Raw genomic sequence first — 12,712 nt, 5'->3', positions numbered from 1 at the left:
ATTCTGTTGTGCTAGTCTGTGGTAAGCAACTTACAAATGCCGCAATGGCTCCAGCAAAATTGTAAAGATACTCAACTATAAATCGCAGTTATATGACATGTAAAATTTCTGATTATTTTAAATGATATTGGAATCTTAAAATAAGCAGAGTAAAGCTTTTGTTAATAAAGTTGCTGTCAGTAACAGGGTTCAAGAAGCAAGTTATTTAGTAGCAGAACTTATTACCTAGAAAAGGCAAAGTCACACAGTTGGTGAGAACCTAATAATGCCAGCATGTTATAGTGGGTAAAATGCTAGGATAAGATACAGTACGAATTTAAAAGGTTTCACTGTCAAATAATATGATAAGTCAATGTATTGATGACATGTCACATGATGTAGAAGAGGTTTTGTGTAATAAACTGAAAAACAACAAATTCTCTGTCCAGATTGATGAGTCAACAGATATCATCAATAAATGTAATGTTGCAGCATTTAAGTGATTTGTAAATGATGGTGAAATTCAAGAAAATTTTTTTCTGTTGCAAAGAGCTGCCCAAAAAAAGCAAAGGCCAAGATATATTTAATGTTTGGTCTTCATATCTGGAAGCAAAAGTTCTGGCTTGGAGGAACTTTGTTTGCACCTGTACTAAAGGTGCCCCATCATTGTGGTTGGTTCCAAGAAATAAACATTGTCACAACACACTGTGGAACTTGTGTGAACTTGCATCATATTTGCAACATCTGTGCAGGGCATGATTCAGGTCTTAACCAGAGAATTGAGGCTGCCTTCAGCATTAAAGTGTCAACCCTATCAGGACTGCTACCTGGAAGTTGGAATTGTATATCTCACAGTTAGATTCAATTTTCACAATTACTGCCTGGGTCATGTGCTTTGATTTAGCAGGGACTTGGGCAGGTCAGAATCAGTGTTATTTCGAATCAGAATCAGTTTTATTATCACTCACAAATGTTGTGAATTTTTTTTTGTTTTATGGCAGCAGTAAAGTGAAAAGCATAAAATACTATAAGTTACAATAAAAATAAAAAGTGCAAAAGGTGGCAAGTTTCTGTGTGAGGCTGTTTGGGGAATTATGAAGTATTCACATTCAGAACTACTAGAGTTGAAATCTGCAGCCATAGATTTAAATTTGGCCACATGGAGAGCATTTAAAGGCATTAGCTATGCATAACCATATCTCCTTAACATAAATATTTTTGGAATATGTGATCCCACTGACTTGGCCCCTCCCCAATCTCTGTCTTTGGCCCCACCCCTTCTGTGCTCCATCTTTGTGCACACCTTCTGATACAGCAGCACCAAGCCTCTTGTATTCTCCATTGTTTGTTTTAGAAGAGTGTAGCCTCTGTGTCTCTCCTTTCCATCCCAACAGTTTGCTTATCTCCATGCAGTTATAGTTGTCTAATTCCTTGAATCTTCACATGCAAGCAATATTCCCAGCACCACCAGTCAGCTTCGTGTCTAACTGTTACTTGCACATCCAAAACCATTATGATGAATTTTCCAAGTTCACGTATGTATCTTCTGTTTTTTTTGCTTGTTAAGTGATAGATGTATCTCACCAGGCACTGTAATCTTTTTGAAGTTAGTATCACTTAATAAAATGTTTTTACTATTTATATTGTTATAAACACAATAACCCTAAAATTAATAGTATTCAAACTTCCAGGTTACATTGTATTGGAATGTACTGTGCCATATTTGTAAATCAGATTTTCTATAATTAACTCTCAGCTTATCAACAAATAATTTCCTTAAATTTTTGATGTTCAGAATTTGGGCCTGGCATTTTGGGTATAAAGTTATAGGGAGCTACAGCAGAGAAACAGGCCTTTCAGCCCATCTAGTCTGTGCCAAACTATTATTCTGCCTCATCCCATCGACCTACACCTGGACCATAGCCCTCCATACCATTCCCTCATGCATTCCACACTTTTACCAGTGAAGTTCCTCTTCATGATCCCCTGAGATATTTCACCTTTTACCCTTAACCCATGACTCTAGCTCTAGTCTTGCCCAACTTGTATGGAAATAAACCTGCTTGTGTCTACTGTATCTATACCCCTCATAGTTTTGTATACCTTTTAGCATATTTCCCCTCATTCTCCAATGTTCCAGCCTATTCATTCTTTCCCTGCAACTCAGGTCCTCCAGTTTCAGTGACATCCTTGTAAGTTTTCTCTGTACTCTTTCAACCTTATTGGTATCTCTCCTTTAAGTAGATAACTAGAAGTGCACACAATACTCCAGATTTGCCTCGCCACCGTCTTATACAACTTCAATATGACATTCCAATTTCTGTACTCGGTGTTTTGATTCATGAATGCCAATGTGCCAAAAGCTCTCTTTACAACCCCATCTACCTGTGGTACTTCTTTCAAGGAATTATGGATCAGTAGAATACAGCAATCAGAAACTATCGAAAGCACATGCTTACAAAAACACTTTATTAAGAGTGTAAGATAACTGCTAAATACAAACAAAGCAAAGGAATTTATTTCTTTTGAATGCCAATAAATATTTTATTAAAAATTGAGTTTTAGAATTTGGTACAAAATTAAGTTCACAGTATTATAATAGTAGCGAGAAGAGGGCATAGCCTGGATGGTGGGGGTCTTGTGTCAGTGCTCCACGTATATGTACTGGTTACTTTAAATTGTTCATTTAGTATCATATACCCATTAGCTAATACACACAGAAGGAAGTAGTGCTTTATTGCAGACTTGTGTTAGGCTGCTTGGACTTGGCCTTCAATTCCTAAAATACAGAAAATTTAAATGATGGGTAACCAGAAGCTTGAGGTTGGAATGAAAAGTTCTACAAAGCAGTGACCCAAACCATCGGTTTGGTTTCTCCAATGCCAAATTGGATGTAGTGCAATGAATTGCTGCTTCAGCTGGGAGAAGTGTTTGGTCTTTAAATGGTAAGAAGGGAAGAGGTAAAAGGGCAGTTTTGCAACTCCAACATCTCTGTGGGAATATTTCATACAGATTTCATCACTCTTATGGAATTTTGTTTTTGGCTTTCACATGATGAAAACAATTGGGACTTGAAGATTACTAACTTTTAAAATGAATTGCATTTTTCACATCTAAACTATTTCCGCAAAATTATAAATGGGCAAAGTGTGCTGCCGTGGATCATACTGTACCTTAAATGTAACGTGGTTTAGGTTGTCTTTTAATCCATTTTTGGTATTTCAGGTTTTAGGCAGTGAAGTATAGTGCCACATATTGATGAAATGTGGATTTACATCCTTAGTTTATCCACACTGAGGAGATTACAGTGGATGCATGACAAGACCAGTATATCAAGTGGAGAAAAAATTTCTGAGAGAGAACTTATTATGTTGCACACTTGGTGCATTTGGTTCAGAATAATTTTGACAGAGGCCCAAATGTATAATTTACTACTGATTCTGCTTAAGTAGTTAAAGTGCAGCAGAAAATATTTGAAAATTTATTTGGAATTAAATATACATTTCCTCAAGCTAAAGATTTTGAAATAAAATATTTGTGATATAGTTTGATTCAACTGATGAATCCTCTTTTTGTTCTAGGTACTTCTCCAAGCCTCAGTCCTGTGAATTCCCCAACTCATGGACCAGGGGCAATGGCAAGCTTTAATCGCTCACCAGTAGAATTTCCCGATACAGCTGATATTTTGACCAAACCAACTGTGAATCTTCATAAACCAATTGGATACACATTTAGTTCTCCAGAGTTTCAACAGTCAGCTAGAGTATCAAGCACAATACTCTGCAGCAGGTACATGATACTTTACTGAATGTGTGTGCTGAAAGTTGAGTGTTATTTCTTAAAAAGCAAAATAGAGAAGAGATGAACATTTCATGGGAATAAAATAATATAACTTTATTCCTTCAATTTAACTTTTTGATAGAAAATACATATGATACAGTTTTGATTAAGTTGATAATGTTATGTTCAAAATTTCTAAGAAATTCCACAAGGTTTTTAACAAATACTGCACTGATATGGGATACCTATACAAGAACTTGTACAGTTCTTGTATATTTCAGGTATGACATATGAAAGTCAATTTTAAGGGCGAGAAAGTAAAACTGATTGAGGTTAGAAATGGAATTGGATGCACATCAGCACTGGCAGGGTATGCAGGCCATTATTTACTACAGAGTGAAACTTAACTTCATGAGTGGCTTCACTCCCAGATGACCTCAATATCTTTTATGCATGCTTTGAAAGGGAGAATAAAATTACATCTGTGCTGATCCCTGCTGCATCTATTGACCTTGTGATCATGGTTTGGGAGGCCAACATCAGAATACCTTTCAAGAGGGTGAACCCTTGTAAAGCAAGGGCCCTGATGGTGTACCTGGTAGGGCTCTGAAAACCTGTGCCAACAACTAGCAGGAGTGTTCAAGGATACCTTCAGTCTCCCATTGCTGCAGTCAGTTTCCCACTTGCTTCAAAAGGTTGACAATTATACCTGTGCTCAAGAAGAGTAGGATGAGTAGGATGACTATTGCCAAGTGGACTCACATCTACTGTGATGAAGTAGTTTGAAAGGTTGGTCATGGCTAGGATCAACTCCTGTCTAAACAAGCACCTTGGACCTGCTGCAATTTCCTATCGCCACAGTAGGTCTACAGTGGATGCAATCTCACTGTTTTTCCATTCAGCCTGGAGGATAGTACCTACACCAGGCTGCTCTTTATTGATTATAGCTCAGCATTCCACGCAATCATGCCATCAGTTTAAATCAATGAGCTCCAGAACCTGGGCCTCTGTATCTCCCACTGCAACTGGATCCTCACTGGGAGACCATGGTCTGTGCAGAATGGAAATAACATTTCCTCCTCCTCGTTGACACTCAACACTGGCGTACCTCAAGGATGTATGCTTAGCCCAGTGTTCTACACTTCCTCCACCCATGGTTGTGTGGCTGGGCACAGCTTAAATGCTATCTATTAATTTCCTGGAGACACAACTATAGTTGGCAGAATTTCAGCTCGTGACAAGGAGGCATACTGGAACCAGATAGCTCAACTGGTTGAGTGGTGTTGCAGCAATGCCAGTATAACCAAGGAATTGATTGTGGACTTCAGGAAGGTGAAGTAGAGCAAACAGACACCAGACCTCATTGAAAAATGAGTGAGCAGTTTCAAGTTCCTGGGTGTCAACATTTCTGAAGATATACCTTGAGCTCAACATATTGATGCACTTACCAAGAAGGCATGACAATGACTACATCTCATTAGGAGTTTTAGAAGAATTGGTATGTCATGAAAGACACCTGCAGATTTTTACAGATGTACTGTGGAGAGCATTCGAACTGGTTGTATTCTAGTATTAAAGGGCCACTGCACCGGATCAGAAAAAGCTGCAGAAAGTTGGAAACTCAAGTCAGTTCCATCATGGGGAACTCTCCTTCTCAGCATCCAGGATATCTTCAAAAGGTGATGCCTCAAGATGGTGACATCTGTCATTAAGGACCTCTATCCCCCAGGATATACAGCTAAGTCCCCGAGTTACGAACATCCGACTTATGGACAACTCGTACTTACGAACTGGGGAAGGAGAATGCTGTCCGCCATTTTAAGTCTGATTGCAACGCCGTTCGCCATTTTAAGTTGTTGCCATTGACACTGTGTTGAGTGTTTAATTTTATATTTGGCTTAAATTTTTTCTTAGTAAGATTCACCCTGACACCCCCCCCCCCCCCCCCCCAATTCTGGTTGGCTGGTGGCGCAGTGATCAGAGCTGGGCTGGAGAACAGAGGTTCCTGAGTTCGATTTAGTGATAGACCGCTCCAGTGCCGGGTTGATGTCGAGCTCGCAACTCGACCTCTTTTAAAAAAAAACCTGTCACCTCCAGTTTAAATTCCCAAGTGGAATATTGTGGAGGATCAAATACTCAAACCAAACACAGCCACCACTTGTCCTATTTAACCTGTCTCAGTGTGGTGGAGTTTAGGGCCTGGGAATTCAGTGTGATGGTCCTTGGGAGCCGGTGGAGCTCGGGATTCGCCGCCCACAGTGTTTCTGTTCCATTGACGGGAAACAATTGTGATTGAAAATAAAGTAGAAATAATAAAGCGTTTGGAAAGAGGTGAAACACCATCGGTCATTGGAAAAGCTTTAGGCTACAGTCGGTCAACGATCGGAACAATTTTAAAGGATAATGGATAAAGCGAGAATAATGGAGCATGTGAAAGGCCCTGCCCCGATGAAAGCTACAATTATTACTAAGCAACACAGTGGTTTAATTATTGGAATACATATGTTTCTTAAATTTTTATATGCATAGAAAGGTAAAATATATACTATATACTAAGACAAACGTTTGACTGACGCTAAATAATACAGGATGTACTTGTTCTGACTTACGTACAAATCCGACTTAAAGACGGACTCAGGAACAGAACTCGTACGTAACCTAGGGACTGCCTGTACTACCATCAAGGAGGAGGTACAGGAGCCTGAAGACACACTCAATGTTTAAGGAACAGCTTTTCTTGTGCCATCTGATTTCTGAATGGTAGATGAACCCATGAACACTACCTCAGTTTTTATTCTCTTTCTGCACTGCTAATTTAATTTTAAAGAGAAAAATATGTATTAATTAATTGTAATTTATATTTTTATTATATGTATTGCAATGTACTGCTTCCACAAAACAACAAATTTCATGGCATATGCCAGTGATATTAAACCCCTAATTCTGATTTCCAACTTTCTGAAAAAGTGCTCTGTGGTCTTTCATATTCACTTTATAATAGATAGGGATTGCAGTTTCAGATTGGTTTCTGTAATTTGACATCTTTGATAGTTCAGTTTTGATAGAGTGTCAGCCTGATTTCTACTTCCTTGCAGTCATGCTAGAACCCAGAAGCTTGTGATTCAAAATAAGGTTTTACCATAGCTCGAATTATCAGAGTTCTTAGTTGAAAAGAATAGGAATTCTACATCTCTCAGACCTGACAAAAACAAATCAAGGTTCTAATATATTCGGTTTTTGTTTTGGAAAAACTGCTCTCACATCCTTAAAAAAAATATATATTGAAGAAAACACCAGAGCAAGATACGAGGGGTGATTGATAAGTTTGTGGCCTAAGGTAGAAGGAGTCAATTTTAGAAAACCTAGTACATTTATTTTTCAACACAGTCTCCTCTTACATTTACTCACTTAGTCCAGCAGTCATGGAGCATACGGATCTTGGACCTCCAGAAAGTGTTCACAGCATGAGTCATTGATAAGTTCGTGGCCTAAGGTAGAAGGAGATGAGTTATATACAGCTCTCGTTAGATAAATTTGCAGTTCAACTCTTTGAGTGATTATGCAGAAACGTTGAAGTTAATAACTCATCTCCTCACACAAAATTCCGTGGAACACAGCAGGCCAGGCATCATCTATAAGGAGAAGCACTGTTGATGTCTGGGGCCGAGACCCATCGTCAGGACCCGACAAAGGGTTTCGGCCCGAAACATCGACAGTGCTTCTCCTTATAGATGCTGCCTGGCCTGCTGTGTTCCACCAGCATTTTGTGTGTGTTGTTTGAATTTCCAGCATCTGCAGATTTCTTCGTGTTAACTAATCTCCTTCTACCATAGGCCACAAACTTATCAATCACCCTGATGAGTTATTAACTTCACACTTTCTGCGTAATCACTCAAAGAGTTGACCTGTATGTTCATGTAACGAGAGCTGTATAACTCATCTCCTTTTACCTTAGGCCATGAACTTATCAATTACCCCTTCTGTGGACACTTTCTGGAGGTCCAAGATCTGTATGCTCCATGACTGCTAGACTAAGTGTGTAAATGTAGGAGGGGACTATGTTGAAAAATAAATGTGCTAGGTTTTCTAAAATTGACTCCTTCTATCTTAGGCCACAAACTTATCAATCACCCTTTGTACAACTAGGAATCATATTTGCATGATTTTGAAAAGATCTGTTTTTCTTATTCAATGTTTTATAGAATTTTTATTCCAAATCTTAGATAAATATGGCTGCCTGTCAACTGATAAAGATTCTAGTATAAACTAATGCTATGTTTATTATAAAAGAAGTTTCTATTGCACAGTTTAAAAATGCATTATTCCTTGAGCAACATTCCCTGTAAATTGAGTGACTTGCTGCACTACCTTAACTGTGGTTGAGACAAAGTGGAGTTTGTTGTTGTATGCATAGGTACACGCCATGCTTGATGTTCTAGTTCTGACTTTTAGCCACAGGCCTAAGGTACAAGTTTTATTTTGCCTTAGAAGTGCTATAAATACTAATATTTCCCAGATTGATTATAAAATAGACAACACAGCTTTGAGCTGTTTTACATTTAGGCTCTTTTTTCAAATCTGGATTTTAAGAAAGTCAAGCCAATTCTTTATTTTTTCTTTAAGTACATATAAAGAGAAAAATAAGTATTTATGCATTTTGTTCATTTTCTCCCCCATGTATTGTTTGTTCTTTCACAAAACTGTCCTAGTTGTGGCCGGCATGTGACTAGACCTGTTCAAAATACAGATTTACAAACAGTTGCAGAATCACCACATGTCAAGAAACCAGGTATGTTCATAAACAAAGTCTGTATTTGTGCATGTTAAGTATTCCCCTCAAAAAAAAACACTTTAATTTATGTTTCAGTACTGATGTAAACTGTTTTTATTGTTATAATTTAGTGTGATATTAGAGGGATTGTTCATTCCCCTTGTTGTCCAGGGATAATACCATTCATTTTAAAAATCTGTATTTTCTGGCCTGGCTGCAACATTGAAAAATCTCACAGTTGAGATTTAAAAAAAAATTAAAAAGAGTGTTTAAATTTCAATAGAACTAGTTCAGAAATGTTAGAGATGCCTTTGAAAAGTTAGAAAAAACCTACAATAAAATGTAATTTATGTTCAGGATAAAAATATTAAATAATATTCAGCAGAATTTTAAAATATTTTAAATTTAACTACTGTAATTTGCTTTTACCAAGAAAAAAATAAATCCATGATTATAACAAAGTATAAACCAATTTTTAGAAATATTGAAATTTTGAATATGAAGAATATGCTTTATTTTTTTAAAGATGAAGGTACTGAAAATGCTGCTAGTAGCAATGAATTGAAGGAATCAAAGGATACAGTGGGGACAGAATATAAAGATCAGCAAGAGAGCAAAAAATCCAAGAAATTTACAAATCATGAGGAACAGCTGATAGAACAACAGAATAATAAATCTGGGGTAAGATGCTCTTTAGCTTTTATTTACTGGTTTTGCAGACGTACATTGAAATTTATTCATATTTGTATCTATGGACAGCTTAAAGCATTCCATTTAGTTTCCATTCTTGTGCAGCAAATCATTAAACATTAATTGCAGCACTGATACTAAGAAATTTTAAGTATTTTAGATTATTTCATGTGCATTGAAGTTAAAAAAAACAGGTGATATGAAATATTTTTAATGAATCTTTTCATACAATTTTAATGTGTATGTTAAAACATCACTCTGAATTGTAAAAGTTAAATCAAAAATTAAAGCAACTTTATATTGTGTATGTAGTTACTAATGTAGTGTCTTTCATATCCTCAGGACTTCTGGAATTCTTTATCATAAATCATGTATTTGGTAGACAGATAAAACAAATGTAGAAGATAAATCTACCTCCCATCTGGAACTGAATTAAAACCTTGCTCCAACTTGGCATTCTCTTAAAGAAACTTACCAAGAAATTTATTGTAGAAGGATCGTTGGTGGGGTAGAGAGAGGTTTTTCAGCACAAATGGGCATGGGGTGTTGTTAGCAAGATGCATTGTTTCTGCTTAATTAAACTAACATTCTTTATAAATTGAGTGTATTTCCTGAAGGTTTGGTTGACACAAAATTCATGGTATTTTGTCAGTTTGGGGAAAGTTTTAAATGGGGAGTTGGCAAGTAAGGAATAGACAAAGTTGCCTAAGATCTGTTCCAGGGCAAAGGACAAAAGATGCAGGTGATTACAATTATAAAGAAACATGGTAGTTAATAAAAATAGATAACCATTAACAATTCCATTTTAGAGAAAAGAGGTTAAACACTGAGACTGCTGAATTTATTTTGATTTTAAAGGTTGTAAAATGTCTTATTTAAACATTTAAATGGGAGGAAGTGAAATGGAGAATTTATAATGCAAATAATGGAAATCAATATTATTTATATGAAAATATAATATTTAAGTGATCACGTTCTGCTTCTGCTCTCCCCTGCAGAGATGCAGTATAAAATGATAAAATAGAAACAAAAATGCTGTTTCACCAGTGAGGAGGGATTGAGGCCTTGAACACTGCGAAGGATGGGGTTAATAGTGTAGTGGTTGCATGGGAGTGAACAAAGTAACAGTTGGGTGTGTTCAAGATGGTAGTTAACGAAACAGTATTTGCCACAGTTAATCTTCATAAAGTTACTTTTCAAAAAATGCATTTTAATGATACTGCAACACCATCATTGATTTTTTTTAAATCAACAGCAAGTTCCAGACCTTTCGCTTGACTCAATAGATATAGAAGACACTGGGCTGTGCATGGATAAACTAAATAGTTGGAATTTTCCCATTTTTGAACTTGTAGAAATGACTGGAGGACAGTCTGGAAGAATTCTTAGTCAGGTTAGTTCTGCTTATGTTTTATTTTTGTTATTGATTTGGCATGTATTGTTATTGTTCATAAAGTTTTAGCAACACATTCAAAATGCTGGAGGAGTTTAGTTCACTTAACTTTAGTTCATAAAGTTTTGTTCACTTACAAAAATGTCTAATATAAAACAAAATCCTCAATCTATTTTTTAAAAATTGTGCTTTCTTATCAAAATCTATCTGAGTAAACATATTTCAAGGTGTTTATTGATGTTAGGAATTGAGTTTTGGAAGCAGAATGAAAAAAACTCATGCTACGAGATTGCACATCTTGCATGAGTGACGAGGAAAAAAATCTACTTCATAGTATTTATTTTGTCTTCAAATATCTAGGTATAAACAAGGCAAAAACCTAAAAAAATTTTTTTGTGTTAATAAATTCTAAACTGCAAACATATTTTAAAATGTATTTTTCCAAAATATGTTGATGAAATATTGAAATACCAACAGGTAATGTTCACATGCAAAATCTAAGTAACAAGTAGCTTTCAAAGAGCCAAATAGTGCTATTTTATGAAATATTTATGTCTGAAAATTAATTTGTAGTCCTGATGTAAAACCAATATCGAGCTCTGTGATAGTGGAAGGTCTTGTCTAGACTTCAATCAACATTTTGTAATAGGCATGCTAAATTGGGTATGAGTCAGAACTATGATGTCATTATCATGGAGCAAGAAGCCTAGACATGATTCGGCACTTCTTCACTATATAATTTTACTAGGGAATCCAAAATGTCTTTTCCTGGCTGACTTTGTCATTGGGAGCAATTGTGAAGTACTTTTTGAAGAAAGCATCATTGATGGACATGAAATTATGATGTCAATAGATTAAAGATATCCAATGAGGGTTTTTGTTGAGATTAAATACATAATTTAATAACTGCAGTTTCAAACCAATATTGTTCAAAATATCTGTGTAATTAAATGGAGCAAGTAGCGTTTCCCTAGAGTGGAGAGATGGAGGATTCATGCTATTGAATATTTTAGTGTCCTTTGTTATCTGCTTTAAGGATAATGTATGTTTGAAAACATGAGTAAATGAGAGTTTTACACAAAAAAGAATGGCAAGGTTATACTTAAATTCTTTAAAGAAAGTTGTAAACAAGATACTTATAAATTTGGTGGATATGTCTTTTAATAGTGTTACGAATCCCGTAACTGGAGAACTTACCAGCAAAGATAGAGAGGTCCGTTGAAGTCTGATGTCACTATTTTCAAACGTTTTTATTTATAAAGGGACACAAAAGTAAGGTTAATACATACATTCAGATAGTGCACATCGTCAACATTCAGATAGTGCACCAGCAAAGATAGAGAGGTCCGTTGATCTGATGTCACTATTTTCAAACGTTTTTATTTATAAAGGGACACAAAAGTAAGGTTAATACATACATTCAGATAGTGCACATCGTCAACACTCAATCTAACGCGCGGGTATAGTAATAATCATCATTAAGAAGTGAGCTCTACGGTTGTCTAGGGGTTAATAGATTGTCCGTCGGAAATATAAAAGTCACTCAGAAGGCTGCAGGCCTCAGCCCTTTGAACATTGCTGGGTTTCACGTGGGACGACCGAGAGAGAGAGAGATTGGGGGAGAAGAGAAAGAACTTGCCGAGTCTTGATGAAGCTTCCGTGAAATCGGGGGAGCGTTGATTTCCTCTCCCCCGATGTTAGTTAAAAGCGGTTTTCTGTGATTCCAGCCACAAATTCCAATCCCGGAATCTAACGCACGTGGCTTCCTTCAGGATGGCTTCCCGCTGCTGCGGGAACACTCTCTCGTGTCTTCTTGGTGCGTCTGAGGGGGCTGTCCCCCTGAGACTCTCCTTTATACTTCCTCACGGGGTCGCAGGTGTCAATCAGGTTGGGATGATGCAATCTCTCTCTCTCAACCAGCCCACCTTGCCCGAGGGCTTTTCACGTGGTCTCCATGAGACAATAGTCGCTGTCGTCTTATTCTGTATCCCGGGTGGGATGTGCAATTTGGCACCTCTCTCTCTCTCTCTCACGTCCTGGGTCTACTGACCCCCCCTCTCAACGGGTGCTCTTGTGATTCTCACAAAGGAGGGGCTGGG

At 37.0% G+C, this 12,712-nt stretch overlaps 1 protein-coding gene across 2 annotated transcripts in view; it reads left to right on the top strand.

The window, feature by feature from the left end:
* pde3b (phosphodiesterase 3B) overlaps positions 1-12,712 on the top strand; it is a 191,496-nt gene that overhangs the window by 157,261 nt on the left and 21,523 nt on the right. For both annotated transcript variants that reach the window (XM_059975776.1, XM_059975777.1), the window contains exons 6-9: positions 3,561-3,768; positions 8,469-8,548; positions 9,057-9,211; positions 10,476-10,613. In XM_059975776.1, the coding sequence (XP_059831759.1) occupies positions 3,561-3,768; positions 8,469-8,548; positions 9,057-9,211; positions 10,476-10,613 (581 nt within the window). The remainder of the gene's footprint in view (positions 1-3,560; positions 3,769-8,468; positions 8,549-9,056; positions 9,212-10,475; positions 10,614-12,712) is intronic.

This window comes from Hypanus sabinus, chromosome 7 (genome assembly GCF_030144855.1).
Source record: "Hypanus sabinus isolate sHypSab1 chromosome 7, sHypSab1.hap1, whole genome shotgun sequence".
Taxonomy (NCBI): Eukaryota; Metazoa; Chordata; class Chondrichthyes; order Myliobatiformes; family Dasyatidae; genus Hypanus; species Hypanus sabinus.
Note: the sequence above shows the minus strand (reverse complement) of the source record. Positions and strands in the feature narration are given on the sequence as shown.